The 15,484-nt window shown below is 41.2% G+C and overlaps 1 protein-coding gene across 5 annotated transcripts in view; it reads right to left on the minus strand.

The window, feature by feature from the left end:
- Nucleotides 1-13,280, minus strand: part of Trim37 (tripartite motif containing 37) — a 121,110-nt gene extending 107,830 nt beyond the window's left edge. For 4 of the 5 annotated variants that reach the window (XM_052197659.1, XM_052197660.1, XM_052197658.1 and 1 more), the window contains exons 1-5: nt 12,891-13,280; nt 10,334-10,435; nt 4,487-4,527; nt 3,004-3,120; nt 416-503 (exon numbers count right to left, since the gene is read on the minus strand). In XM_052197659.1, coding sequence (XP_052053619.1) covers nt 416-503; nt 3,004-3,120; nt 4,487-4,527; nt 10,334-10,435; nt 12,891-12,911 — 369 coding nt within the window. In that variant the 5' untranslated portion in view covers nt 12,912-13,280. The remainder of the gene's footprint in view (nt 1-415; nt 504-3,003; nt 3,121-4,486; nt 4,528-10,333; nt 10,436-12,890) is intronic. The other variant, XM_052197662.1, reaches the window with a different exon arrangement.
- Nucleotides 13,281-15,484: the final 2,204 nt, after the last annotated feature.

Consider the following 15,484-nt stretch of genomic DNA (forward strand, 5'->3'; position numbering starts at 1 on the left):
CTTCGAAAGTATAAAGATCAACTGACCAATCCTAAAAGAGGACACTGGTCTTGGGCTGGGGTGTAACTTACTGGTATGATATTGCCCTGGCAAGCAGAGGCCCTGGGTTCAATCACTAGCACCACAGGGGGGAAAAAAGGGAAGGAGGAGAAAGGAAAGAGAAAAATAAAAGTTAAATGTAAGGGTTTTTTTTACATACATTAAGCAATGAAAGCAGTAACCATCCTGCATCAACACTCCTACCCAAAGAGGCCCTTCTGGACTGTCAGAAGGTACAACATCTTCAATAAGGCATGCAGAAAACAGATACATTTTTATTCTACAGAGAAAAATGAGACTTTATTCCATCTAAATCAATTAATTATACCCATGCTTGCTACTAGGTAAACCAAAGAAGACCATCTGTTCTGCTCACCATTCCTCCCCAGAGTGCACACTGATGGCAGATACACTTCTTACAAGTCCAGCAAAATACACTAAGTTTTTCATGGTGATTTTCACATCTATTCATTATGAAAAAGAAAAGACAGTTATTTTTAACAAATTTCAAAGATAAAGCAAACATCTCTCAATGTGAAATGGTTATAGCATCATAAAAAAAAAGAAAAATGTATTGAGTAGCTTCTAAAAATTAAGCTAAACAATGACATATGGACAAAACCTTTAAAGTACTTTTTTTATTAATCTAAACTTTAAACAAGCAAATTATACATTTCTTTCTAAATAAAGCATACACACTTCCTTTCATCACTGGATATGATAACTGCCATCCATTGCTGCTTAAGGAAGACTGCCATGTTTGTCTTTCACACAAGCATACGTATAAGTACAAGTAATTTTACACCGGGTGTGTGGGTGGTGGAGCACGCCTTTAATCCCAGCACTCTGGGAGGCAGAGGCAGGTGGATTTCTGAGTTGAGGCCAGCCTGGTCTACAGAGTGAGCTCCAGGACAGCCAGGACTATACAGAGAAACCCTGTCTCGAAAAAACCAAATCCAAACAAACAAACAAACAAACAAAAAAGCCCAAGTAATTTTTCTATAACTAGCCAATAATAATAATCAAGAAATCTCAACTGTACAAAGTCAACACGATGCAACTTAAAACTTTCTCTTAATACAAATGTCCACATGTAAAACAATGAAGTTTCAATTCTTCTACAGACTTAATTATACTCTCCCCAAAATTCTTATGCTGAGGCTTTAACCTCCAAGGTGATAATGCAAGGCGTCAGCCATTTACAGGTCAAAGACAGAGGCTTTACCAGAAACTAATCCTTCATCAAACACCCTGCTCTTGGATTTCCTGCCTCTAAAACTAAAGAAAAAACAATTTTTTATACAATTTAAACCACCCAGTTACCCACGACACTAATACAGACCCTTATTTTATATGATATATGAAATAACCCAAAAGTGGAATATGGTAGCATATATCTGTAATAATCTTTGGAAACTGAGGCTCAAAATTTTAAATTTTAAAAAAGAAAAAAGGAAACTATAGGACATTTATTCCTTTTATGAAAGGTGCTAATAAAAAATTTAAAAGTCCAACAAAATGAACCTTTCCAAATAGTGATAGTTCATCATCCTACAGTGGAAATAATTCAAGTGGTCATAATGAAATGTGTTATTATAGTTAAATTATTCTTTTTGGTATGACTACCACACTGTCAAAAAGTAATAGCCTTAAGAATCCAGTTTAGCCCAGCAGTGGTGGCGCATGCCTTTAATCCCAGCACTTGGGAGGCAGAGGCAGGAGGACTTCTGAGTTCAAGGACAGCCTGGTCTACAGAGTGAATTCCAGGACAGCCAGGGAAGAAACCCTGTCTCAAAAAAAAAAAAACAAAAACAAACAAAACAACAACAACAACAAAATGAATCCAGTTTAGCTAGAACAGTAGGACAGTTTCATTGAATTATGAACTAGCAAGCCAGGCATCAACTAAGCAGTGGCACAAACCTGTAATCTCTATACTCAGGAGACTGAGACATAAGGATAGCTAAACTACAAAGTGACTTCAAGGTCAACCTGAGATACATAGCAAATGCCTGTATCCAGAAAACCAACCAAACAAATAAAATTTAGCTCCTCCCATGTCTATGGTCCTGTTCCCTTTTCATTTTTAAAAAAGGTTCATTATTTTTATTGCTTTACAATTTGTGTACACATGTCTGTCTGTGGGTATGCCCGTGGAGGCCAAAGCACTGGATTTGCATTCTCCTGGAGCTGGAGTTACAGGGGGCTATGAGCCACATGACATGGGTGACAAGAATCCAACTTGCATCTGCTGCAGGAACAGGATGCACTCCTAGCCACTGAGCCTTTTCTTTAGCCCCATGGTCCCATTTCTGTAGATCAATAAATGAACAGGTCTAAGCTTTATTTCCAATGACCCCTGAAGTTTCAACTTATTGGTTAACATACTATATGTAAAAATTAGTTATGACTTTATTTTTGAACATTCGACATTCCTGGAATCTCTCCTAAATTCACACTTTTGATCTACTCCTAATAACCCTCTATGACCAATATCTGTAAACATGCAATATAAAGCTAATCATTCCTTTTTTACATAAAATTTCATTGTATTATTGCTGTGTTCTTGTTAATCAGTTAAACAGAAATAATCTATGTATTTACTTTTGCATTCCCTAATCTAGCATAGTACTTTACACAATCCTGTGGGTGGGTGAGTGATCATGAAATGTTAAACAACATTAAGTTAAATATTAAGGAACAAATGAAAGAATAAAGTTAAATTTCTCATTTACAGATAAAAAAGAAGTAGCAATGCTGTGCCCTAGGCCTTGGAGTTAAAGTCAGTGGGCACTTACTTTGCATGTGGCCCAAGGTTCAATCCCCAGTACCCCATACACACACAGACTTCCCTGAGCAATTACACACACAAACCAATTATTTAAATATATGTATGGACAAAGTGTCATTAAAAGTGCACATGGCATATTCTATTAACTAGTAAACACAAACCCAAGCACATACTTGTCTTTCTCATTCTCTTCATGTTTGGTGAGACTGCACAGCTGGAGAGTATCAAGCTGCTGTGTCACTTCTTCCGCCCAACGACAGTTCACCAGTTCCCGGAGCTGGAGTGGAGCACTGGAAAGAAGAAACAATCCGTACATGTATATTCTAACTCAGACATCCATGATGTTTCTAAAACAAGTATTCCTAAACACAGAGCACAATATTATTATAAAAAACAATAAAAGTCAGATATGAAAAAAGCATATCTGTAATCTTATCACTACGGTTACAAAACTGAAGCGTTCAAGGACAGAAATAATGAGTTCCAGGCTAGCCTGTGCTACACAGTAAGTTTGTGCCAAAAAAGTAAAAAGGCAATGGAACTTATTTTTATCACATTCATACATCACACACGTGAAAAAATGTACCAACTAAATAGCAACAATGATAATTCAAGTTATAAATGTTTAATTTCTCAGCCTAAAATTTGACTGTACAAAACATGGGCTTGGAGCACAGTGCAGAAGCAGCATGTAAATGCCATTAGTAGGAGACAAGTCCTAGGTTCAAGCCACAGACCACCAAAACAACAAAACAATTACAATCCCTAGCCAAATGCAGCTATCTCATTTACAGAAGACAAACAAAAAACACAAAAAACAGACAAACAAAAAAAGCGACACATTCCCATAACCCAGCACTCAGAAATCTGAGGCTAGACCCACCTCGGCTACATAGCAAGACTCTGTCTCAATAAACAAAAAACTAAGTATCACTAGTCACACTAGACACACTCCATAGGCCACATTAGACTGGATGTAGAAGACCATGCATCACAACCACAAATTCTCATTTACAGTGAGTGCTGCTCTTCTCATGAAGTAATGTGAAAAAATAAAACAGCAAAAGGTGGTACTGTCGCCTAAAGTAACCAGAAACAGAAACGAGCTAAACATCTCTCAATCTGAACCTAAGTGTAAAATGTAACTTGTATTCTCCGGCCTCAGTCAGCTAACGTAGGCCTAGTCCTGGAAGCATCCAGCCTCCTACAATCTCATCTAGGCCTAGAACAGTTCAGCCTCTGAGGCAACTACGGAATAAGCTCCCCCTTCCTCGTTCTTTCTGAATTCTGGCAGACTTATTCACCTTACCTGTTCTTCAATCTGGCCTCTCTCTCTTGGCATCTCCTGAATTGCTCTGCTTGGCCTCATACTAACTTACATTTTTGTTTCAATTAAAAAATTAAGTTACACAATTATTATGTGAGAAAAACAGGTCACAAAACAATCACACATAATACATTCAACATAAAATTGAGTCAGGTATACAGGTTCTACACTTCTTTTCTAGAGCTACTCGTCATTTCCTATTCAACTTTATCACTAAGGAAAAGAAATGTGGGAGACTGCAGGGTTGGAGGGAAAGGGAGACAGACTTGTTTTACACATCCCAGGGCATCCTCTGACTCCATATACACAATAAGCAGCAAAACACTTACCGACAATGAGGACACTGAGCTCTCTGCTCTGTCAGCCAGCGCTATGGAGACAAAATAATTAAATTTTGATTATAAAAATAATATTACTTTATATATCTAATTATTATAAACTGCATTTAATGAGTTTTAACTCTCTAGTGCCTAAATTTATTTTAGAGATACAGAAATAACAGGCAATCTACCACCTCTCTCTCATCATTATCATGACAGGAACAAACTTTCAAAGGGACAGAACTTTTCCCAAAATAATTGAGAGGCAACTCTCCCATTGGAAAAGAAATGAGGTGGTGGTGGCACATGCCTTTAGTCCCAGCACTTGGGAGGCAGAGGCAGGCAGATTTCTGAGTTCCAGGCCAGCCTGGTCTACAGAGTGAGTTACAGGACAGCCCGGGCTACACAGAGAAACCCTGTCTCCAAAAAAAACCAAAACAAAACAAAACAAAAAAAAGAAAGGAAATATTCTAGGGTAGCTGGCTCTCACAAGATGCAGTCTTGTTAATTAGAAATAATGTTTGTGGCCGGGCGGTGGTGGCGCAAGCCTGTAATCCCAGCACTTGGGAGGCAGAGGCAGGTGGATTTCTGAGTTCCAGGCCAGCCTGGTCTACAGAGTGAGTTCCAGGACAGCCAGGGCTATACAGAGAAACCCTGTCTCGAAAAAACCAAATCCAAAAAAAAAAAAGAAAGAAAGAAAGAATGTTTGTATCCTCAAAAATAGTGTGACTAGTTGTTTTTTTGTAAATAATTACAAACTACTGAGTTTAAGGTAGTACTAAATTTACAGACGGAGAGAAAGCAGCCCAGGAGACAGATTGGCAACTGACTGGCATTGTATGCGTTTTAAAAGGTGGAGGAATTAGTACAGCTCAGAGCCTGCCCAGCTCAACAATTTTTTTCATTCTTTACAAGTTTTTTAATAAATTACAACAGCTTTTTAAATAAGTGATAGTGTTTCTGTGTCATTTACAGAGGAATGGACTAACAAGAAAGTACCCTCACAGGTATTAAGTAAAAGGGCATAGTATCCTCCCAGAAAAATATTTACTGCAATAGACCTGTGCTTGGTCTCCTACGCTGCTTGACACTGGACTTGGTGGTGAAGGCACACACCTGCCACCCTAGCACTTAGGATACAGAAACAAGGAAAATCAGAAGTTCAGAGTCAGCTTGGCTGTATAGTGAGTCAGAAGCCAGGCTGTTATATGACACCCTAGCAAAGAAAAGGATAAAGGACTAGTTACTATGCAAAGAACGCAAAGGTAGAAAGGAGGAAGGTGCAAATGGAAAGGAATCAGTACTCTCAACAAGATTTCTGTGGTCCAGATACCAAACAGCTGGTGCTGGGAAATGCACCTGGAAGGCAGGCGGGGCAGAGCGAGGAAACTGCACTGAGATGAGCACAGCGGGCTCTGTGTCCAGGCCTGGCCCTGTGGGAACCACTCTGTCCTCACAGCAGTCTGTGCTATGAGGCTGGGATCAAGTTTCTTCCTCTGAGCAGACCACTCTTCTACTAAAGACAGAGCTTTCCATATCTCCCTTCCAGCTATACTTCTTCAGTCACAGCCTATGATCCTACAAAATTAATCTTTTAAATATTTCCTTCTCTACTCAGCATATTCATCAACACCTTTCGTCATCTAGAAAAATCTCATTCAATATTTACATTTTAGTTTATATGACACTTTCTTCCAAAAACTTTTCATGAACTCCATATAGTTCCTTTCTCTTTTTCTGAGCCAGGATTTTGCTCTATACCCCAGGCTAGTCTTAAACTCATTATGTAGCTCCGACTAACCTCAAACACTACCTGTTCCTACCTCAGCCTTTTGTGTGCAAGGATTTAACTGCCTAACCCTGCTCCTTTCAAGGTTTTTTCTTTTTAAACTATTTCAGAATGTAAAACATCCATTCATTTATCACGTTCCTTTGTTCCACACTGCCTGCCTGAACTGAGGATAGTCTGATCTACAGCACCATTCCTCCTCACTCCCTATCCACCTGCCTACAGTTCACTTTCCACAAAGTAACCACTAATCTCTTTACAATACAAAATACTTCATATACCACTCAAAAGCCTTCAGTGACTATGGCTACCATAACATTTAAAACCCAAATTCCTTACCAATGTCCTATATTTCCTCTCTAAACTCACACCTTACCCAGCTCACTACTTCCTTTGTTCTACCCACAGTATCTTCTTCACTCTTTCTCAATATCTAGGATATTTCTAACTTCCGCTTTGTCCTTTCTGGGAAAATCCCTTGTCTGGGATTTTCTTATCCCAGATATCTGCATAATTTCTTCCCACATTTCATTCAGATCTCTTTTGAAATATGAATTATGCTATATCCTTACAACTTCCTAGACCACCATGTTTAAAACAGCTAACAAAATGACTTTGTAACCCTATTTATCTTTATTTTTCCTCACAGCACTTATAAATACCATTCATATACACACAGGAAGTCAATGTACTATATCAAAAAGGCAAGCAACTAAGTTAAAAATGAATATTATAAAGCCGGGCAGTGGTGGCGCCACGCCTTTAATCCCAGCACTTGGGAGGCAGAGGCAGGCGGATCTCTGAGTTCGAGGCCAGCCTGGTCTACAGAGTGAGTTCCAGGTCAGCCAGGGCTATACAGAGAAACCCTGTCTCGAAAAAAAACCAAAAAAAAAAAAAAAAAGAATATTATATTCAATAAATCAAGGTGGTGCCAGGGGATATCATTAGTCACACAAGCTTGGTAACTGAGTTTCAATCTTTGAAATCCACTAAAAAAGCTGTATGCACTAGTTTAACTATGTAATTCCAGCATCTCTGTGGTAATAGGAGAGGCCTGGATTACAGCAGCAAAAATAAAAAATACTCAGGCCCAACAAGGAGAAAGGTGAGAACCAACTTCCGAAAGTTCACTTCTGACCTCCACATACCTTCAAGCAAGCACAAACACACAAATTACTTTTTTTTTAAAAGAGCCACGATAATCCATGTGTAACACCACCTGCCTGTATCCTAGAACTTGGAAGTGAGGTAAAGGCAAGAAGGCATTGCATTTAAGGCCAGCCCAGGTTTGAGAAGTGAGAACACCACAGCCCTGGAAAGAAAGGCTAGGATCACATCCAAGATAACCTGAACATGATGCTAATACCTCAACTTTACCCTTCAACCTTACAAGGCCTCTGAAAAAGAAAATGACACTTAAGAGCACAGTGATATGGTAAGAGGACAGAAAGTAGACTAAGGTAAACAAAGACTTAAGGCAAAGAAAGAGGAAACGAATCGCCTATGGATGAAGGAATCTAGTTCTTCCTCATGAACAGCAATGGAAAGCAGTAGACGGGATATAAAGGACACAGAGTAACTGACAAGACACAAACATCACTGGTGGTCAAGATTACCAGTTGAATGGTAAAACTAAAGCTTCAGTTTGAGAAAATAACAGGAATAGTTAATTTATCTTGACCAAAGTTCAAGATTCTGGAAGGACAATGAAGTAAGTCATCTAAAAGCCAATGCTGTGCTAAAAAGAGAACATGGCTCGCTCGGTGGTAAAGAACTTGCCATCTACCATGTACAAGGCCCTGGATCTAAAAACCAACAGAGAAGAGGTCCAGGACCCATAAATAGGTGATAGCTAGAGCTGCAAAAGTAAATCTAATTCCTCAGAGTAAGTAAACACATTTAAAAGGGAAGGAAAGGGTAACAAAGAAAAAACAATGTTAGGTACAACACTATAATCAGAGGTCAGGAGCACTTTCAAAACTTTCAAGCATTCTCAAGCCCTTCATCAAAGAAACCCAGTCTATACAATCTCCAACAAATACTTACTACATCAATGGAGACCACATAATCTCTGTAACTGCAGTTTCACAATTGAAAGATACCATATACACTAAATGATAAATTACTAGAGTAAAACTTCACAAGATAGATAATATTTTCTAATTTCTTAATCATCTTCTAGCTCATTTCATTCTTTTCCCAACTACCTGAGAGGCACATTGTTTTATCTAAATCCTGTGGCTAAGGAAACAAAGCTAAGAAAAATTAAGGTCTCCTTTTATCAGTGTGAAAACAAGTTTTATATGTATCCTAGATCTGTATATCATAGTAGCAACAAATATAGGCTTTAAAACAAATTGACTGTATTCAACACCAGCTCCAATATTTGCTAATCCTGTGACTAGAAGAAAATCATTTAAGTATAACAAAGATTACTTGTTTTTCTTTTTCTATACTTCTAAGACAGGGTTTCTCTGTGTGGCTCTGGCTATCCAGGAACTCACTCTGTACACCAGGCTGGCCTTAAACTCAGAGATCACCTGCCTCTGCCTCCCAAGTGCTGGGACTAAAGGCATGTGCCACCACCACTTGGTTAGAAATTACTCTTGACAAAGGGACATTTTTCTCTTTGCTCGTGTGCTTGTGAGAGTCAGGACCACCTGAACTAGCTGGCTCCCCTCCACTCTAGGACTGGACTCAGATCCAGCACCTTTACCTCCTAAGTCTCGCTCTGTCTTTTTATGGAAAAAATAAGGAAATGGGGAAAAAAACTTTTTTCATAGACAGAGTTTCTCTGTGGAGCCCTGGCTGAACTGGAACTCACTCTGTAGACCAGGCTGGCCTCAGTCTCAGAGATCTGCCTGCCTCTGCTTCCTGAGTTCTGGGGCTAAAGGTATACACCACCACCACCTGGCAAAAAATAGAAAATCTGAGGTGACGAGTACATTAGAGAGTTTTAATTTTCTTAGTTATGGAAATTATGTGAGCAGGGCAGTTTCAACCATGCATTAGCATATGTGCTACTGGATGTGGGCATACAACCAAAATATTCTGTTTTATACCTTAGGCTTTCCAAAATTTTTATTGAAGAATGTTCCCCTTCCTTCAACTCATAGAGCCAATCAATTATATTCATCTCTACACTTTGTCATTATCATGAATTTTATTCATATCCTTTGAAGTCATTATCAGCCACTTTTTTTTGTTTACACATAAAATGGTAAATTATACTATACAAATTTCAACATAATCACTGAAATTGATTTTCTTAATCAGATTTAACACCTTCAAAGAGGATTGTCTATCATTTATTTAAGTATCTCTAAATTTCAAACACAATGTAGATTTGTAAAAGGTAAAATGAGTTTGAGTTAACCCAGCACTTGAGATGCAGAAGCAGGCAGATATATCTCTGTGAGCTCAAGGCCATCTTAGTCTAGAGAGTAAGTTCTAGGACAGCCAGGGCTACACAGAAAAAGCCTGCCTTAAAACACCTCCTCACTATCCCCAAATAAATTTGGTTCTACTGGAGTGGAAGATTGGTTCACTGGCTGAGAATACTGTCTGCCCTTCCAGAGGACCTAGGTTCAACCCCCAACACACAACCATCTGTAATTCCACTGCCTGGAGATCTGATACTTTCTTCAAGATTCTAAGAGCCACAATCCATACACGTTATACAGACATATATGCATGCAAAACACACATTATACACACACACATACAAACATACACTTAATACACATTTGAAAAATGGTACTCTATTGACAAACCTTTATTAAAGAAATATTTTAAAGGGTCACAAAATACATCAAAGGGGGAGCATGGTTAATACTTACAGTGCAGCATATATAAACCAAATACACAAGGTATGGTGGAGCCCGCTTTAGTCTCAGCATTCAGGAGGCAGAGGCAGGTGGATCTCTATAAGTCTGAGGTCAGCCTGGTCTGCATACTGAGTTCTAAGCCAACCAGAGCTACACTGTAAGACCTGTCTCAAAAAAAAAAAAAAAAAGATGGTTAATAATAACAAAAACTGAGTAGACATAAAAAGACAAACAACTTACCCTGATACAGCTGAAACAGCAAAGCTTGGAGCAGTGAGGACACAGTCGAGCATCCCGCAATTTCTCCATACAAATGAAACATCGGAAAACCTCAGCAATGCTCTGAAAACAAAAGACATAAGGTTCCCAGATTACACCGAGGAACATGATATAAAAAGACTTCACACAAGGCCAGGCATGATGATGCACAACTTTCATCCCAACATTGAGGAGGCAATGGCAGACAATCTCCAACAGTCTAAGACTACATAAAGAGTCCCAGGCAAGCCAGGGCTACTCAGTAAGACCCTGTCTCAAGAAAAAGACAAAGAAAAAACGGAAAGGGGGGAAGAAAATAATTCACTTAACATTACATTTACTTGGGGCTAATACTTCCTTAGTTTTAACTATACTCCCTATCAAAACTAGATTAGTCAGAACATCTGGGAAACATGCTTGTCTTTTAATAAGCTTGATCATGATTCCAAGAAAAACGTATGAACTAAGAAAGTGACGTGCTTGCCTGGAAAGCTTAAGAATCTGAGAACCCCAGAATTCAGGTATAATCCAGGATGGTGATACGTGCCATCCCAGGTATGACAAGAGGAGGGACACACACAGTCGGTCCCTGGAAGCTCACTGCCAACTAACCTGGCTAACCGATGAAGTTCCAAGCCAGTGAGACCCTGTCTCAAACAACAGGGGAATATAATCACCAAGGAGTCTCCTCTGACCTTGGTATGTGTTTCTCACACACACCCTGAGACACATCCAAAAAACAAAAAACAAACTTTATGTAGAAATATTCTTACTTAGGGAGTACTTGTTTTGGTTTTTTGGGTTTTTTTTTTTTTTGGTTTGGTTTGGTTGGGGGGTTGGGGTTAGGGGTTGTTGGGGTTGGGGTTGGGTTGGGTTTGGTTTGGGTTGGGTTTGATGACAGGGTTTCTCTGTGTAGTCCTGGCTGTCCTGGAACTCACTCTGTAGACTAGGCTGGCCTCAAACTCAGAAATCCGCCTGTCTCTGCCTCCCAAGTGCTGGGATTAAAGGCTTGTGTCACCACTGCCCGGCTGAGGGGGTATTTGTAATAAAAGTAAGAATGTGACTACAGCCCTTAGAAATACTAAATTATGTTAATTACACACATAGCACACAGAAATACTTTATAATTCAGAAAACCATATGTGTATCAGTAAGAAAAGAAGACTGCATGACTAAATACACAATGACAACTTTTTACTTCTGCAATTTCCACAATGGAGATGAACTGCTTTTGGAATTGAGAGAGGGATTTTTTTTTAAGAGAGTTTCACTATGTAGCTTGGGCTGGCCTGAAACACCTATGCTCACCATCTTGGCCTAGAAATCAGAGATCTGCCTGCTTCTGCTTCCCAAGGGCTGGGATTAAAGTATGCATCACCAACTCCAGACAAAAAGAAATTTTTAAAAAGATATACTGGAACTGGCAAGGTGGCTCCGCATGCCAAAGGCTCCTGCCACCGAACCCAAAGACCTGACTTCCATCCCAGAAATCCCACATGGTAGAAGGAGATGCAACTCCCCAACTCGTCCTGACCTCCACATGGGCACATCAATGCACACCCATGCACACGCTAAATAAATAAATATTTGTAAAGATATTTAGATTAGAAGCAAACTACTTCAGAATCCGAATTTCTGTCCTGATGTAATCAACTAATTATGTGAGCCTTAGAGTCGGCGTCCACTATAAAAGTGTCCTTTCTGACAGCAAGTGAACAACTTAAAAAAAATGTAAACAGGGAAGTTTTCTGACGTTTGTTTTTACTCCATTCCAGAAAAATTAAACCCTCCTAAAAACAAGAAAAGTTTACAAAACCTTCATACAACTTTCACAAGAGCAATTACGTAGAAAATTACTCATGATTCTAATCATGACTGCAAGGTCAGGACCTGAGAGATGCGGACTCTTAACTGGCTCTGGGAAGACAATAAAGCCATTGGGGCGAACTGGGTTAATCTCAAGAGCAGTGCTCAGTAAGTTATTCCTTACTTTTAAAAAGCAAAATCATGTAGTAGTTCAGTGTCTGAACGGTTTTAATTATTACCACATCGCATAATGGTACTCCACCCCACCCCAAAAACAATCGTTTTGATGCTTCTAGCCTTTATGGAAATACCCCAACCATGAAGTCATCTTTTACAAGAATCAATGCTGGAAACTAGTCTTTAAGTCAGAAGAGTGTGAGAGAGGTGTGTGTGTCCTACAAAATGAACCGCTGAGGCTGAAAAATGTTTAATCAGGAAGAGCAAGTCGTGGCGAGAAAGCAGGGCAAGTCCTTCCGATGAATTTGCAATTCTGCTCTGGAAAGGCTCAGCCTGCAAACAGCGACGAGAGCAGGTGCCAAGGCATCGCTGAAACCCCGCAGCACCTGACTGCGGATCAGCTTCAGCACCGGGCACCCTGAGGGCAGCATTACCGCCCCGCCGGGCCAGCCTCCCTCTCCGCGACTCGCAGAGGCTGCCTCCCACAGGGAGGGCGAGAGCGTGGAGCCCTGGATAGAAAAGGAGCCCAGCCGCCACCCTCAGTAATGCCCCTCACCTCCACACTCTGCTCATCCATTGCCTCCGGCTCTCGGCGGGGCCCTCGGCGACCCTCGGAATCCGTGTCTGCGCTTTCAGGCGCCGGCCCGAGGTCGCCAGGTCAGCTGCGCTCACCTCAGCAGGCTCCCACAACAGTGCCACCTCCGCGCCCCATCCCGTCTGGTTCCCCACGGGCTACCCCCCATTTCGCCATTTTTATCCGCGCGCCAGCCCTGGGGCGGAGAGGGAAGGGCTAGCGGTAGCCGCAGCGCCTTCCTCCCGCCTCAGCAGCCGGCCAGCGTCCGCGTGGGAGCCCCGGCCCACGTGACGCCGGCGCGCGCGTGTGAAAACCGCTGCGGGGTTAGTCCGGGGCGGAACAGGCGCAGCAGAGAATTCGCAAACACCAACGGTAACCAGGGCAGCTAGAGGCGCGGCAGCGGGGCGGGCGCGGTGCGCACGCGCACTCGGCGTTGCGGGAGGGGCGGGGTGGGAGGAGAGGCGGGCGCCCGGTTCCCGCGGTGCGCGGTGCACACGAGACTTGGAGAGGCGGTGCAGCGGGAAGGCGTGTCCGGCGTCGGCGCGGTGCCCCTCGCCTCGCACATTTTACCGCCAGAGGTGTAGGCTCCTTGTGTGGCTGTGGTCCTTAATTGGAAGCCACGCTCCCGAGTGTTAGGAAGGGACCGGGAGTCTTATTTGCGTTGCCTGTTGTTTGTGGCTCACCTAAGGAAACCCTGGAGCCACGATTAGAGTGTTTGCTTTCCGCCTCTGGGAGGAAACGCAGACTTTAAGCTTTTTTTTTAATTTAATTTTATTTTTAATACCTATTCCTCCTACATAGTAAACGCAGTTCAAAAGGTCCAATTGTAATGGACCGGCGGTTTCTGTAGCTCACAGTGAACTGGATATATAGTCTAGTTTCCAAGCTTCCTGGAAGGATTGCAGGGGAGAGGTCTTCTCATTTTGGTGAGAAAATTGGACCCACATCCCACCAACCAAGGCCTTTCTTGCTGCTTGAGTTGTTTCTGCTATGGGAACTAACATAAAAAGAGTACATCTGTATTCTGCTTTCCTAGGCAATCGCCTCTAATTCCCTGCCTGAAGAGACCAGGGAGTTTGCAGAAACGGAGGGTTTGAGATAATAGACATTGGTCAAATACGTAAATCTTAATTCTTCTCTTAAGCTTATTACAAAATTACTTAATAACTCCAATCCAGAGAATTGATGATCTAAAAAGAACCGCTTAGTTATTAGCAACAATTTTTTTGAACTATAAACAAGATTTATGGAGGTAGGATGGATGGCCCAGAGGTTAAGAACCCCTTCTCCTCCTGGGGAGGACCACTCTCTAACCCTGCCTTTGGAATCTGGCCTATACTCCAACTCCAGGGGATCAGAGATGTTCTGCCCACCTAAAACACCCACACTCACGTGCACACATATGAATATAACCCAAAATAATCTACACACATGTATAATTTAAGTAAATTAAGTAGAGATAGAATATGCTTTCACAAGCTGGGCACGGATAAGCACCTTTAGGCCCAGCACTTGAGGGACAGAGGCAGGTGGATCTCTGAGTTCGAGGCCAGCCTGGCTATACCGTGTCTTGAAAAACTAAAAAGCAAAAGAGAAAAAGTTTTCATTCAAATAATTCATGGTCTTCGAACGATGCAGGCTGATAGTTGCGGAATAACCTTCCTAGCAGGTCCTCAGTTGTACCTTTTTGCTGTTCGCATGTCGCCTGCAATGACCTGGAACTTGCTATGATGCATATGCCAGCCTTGATCTTCCTCCTTAACCTTCTCAGTGCGAGGACGTTACAAAGGAATGCCACCACATTTTGTTTACACTTTAAAATTGTTAATTTCATTGTGTAATTTTTATCTCAAAAAATTTGTGGGAGCCAGGTATCGTGGTGCATGTCTTTACCTTTTAATCATAACCTTTAATGACTAGGCAGACACTGTCCCCAGAATAGCCTGGTCTACTTAGTGAGTTCAAAGCCAACCAGGGCTAAGTAGCCAGACTCAAAAAACAATCAAAAATTTGTGGAAATAGTATGGCATTTGGGATTCTCAACAATATGGAGAAACCTTAGCCCTTTAGTATAACAGATAACACTAGCCAATAGATTATGGTATATTTGCCTAACAACCCAAAATGTTTAAGGAACTAGTTATCAGTCTAATTCATAATAGTAAAAAATTCAGCAGGGCAGTGGTGGCGCACGCCTGTAATCCCAGCACTCTGGGAGGCAGAAGCAGGCAGATTTCTGAGTTCGAGGCCAGCCTGGTCTACAAAGTGAGTTCCAGGACAGCCAGGGCTATACAGAGAAACCCTGTCTCAAAAAAAAAAAAAAAAAAAAAAAAAAAAAAAAAAAAAAAATTTAAGAAAACTGCAATCAGGGGTTTTTAATAAAAATTAGTAATATTAGGTTAAATTGCTATGGGGCCAAGTTAAGGTCAATTGTCAGTGCCAGGGTGAGGAGGGAGTCTGCAAGCACTTGAGAGCTTGAGACAGAAAATTGAGAATTCGAACTAAGCCAATCAGGGCTATAGCCGAAGACCATGTCTCACAAAAACTGGGGCAGCACTTAGGGACTGACTTTGCTC

This window comes from Apodemus sylvaticus, chromosome 10 (genome assembly GCF_947179515.1).
Source record: "Apodemus sylvaticus chromosome 10, mApoSyl1.1, whole genome shotgun sequence".
Taxonomy (NCBI): Eukaryota; Metazoa; Chordata; class Mammalia; order Rodentia; family Muridae; genus Apodemus; species Apodemus sylvaticus.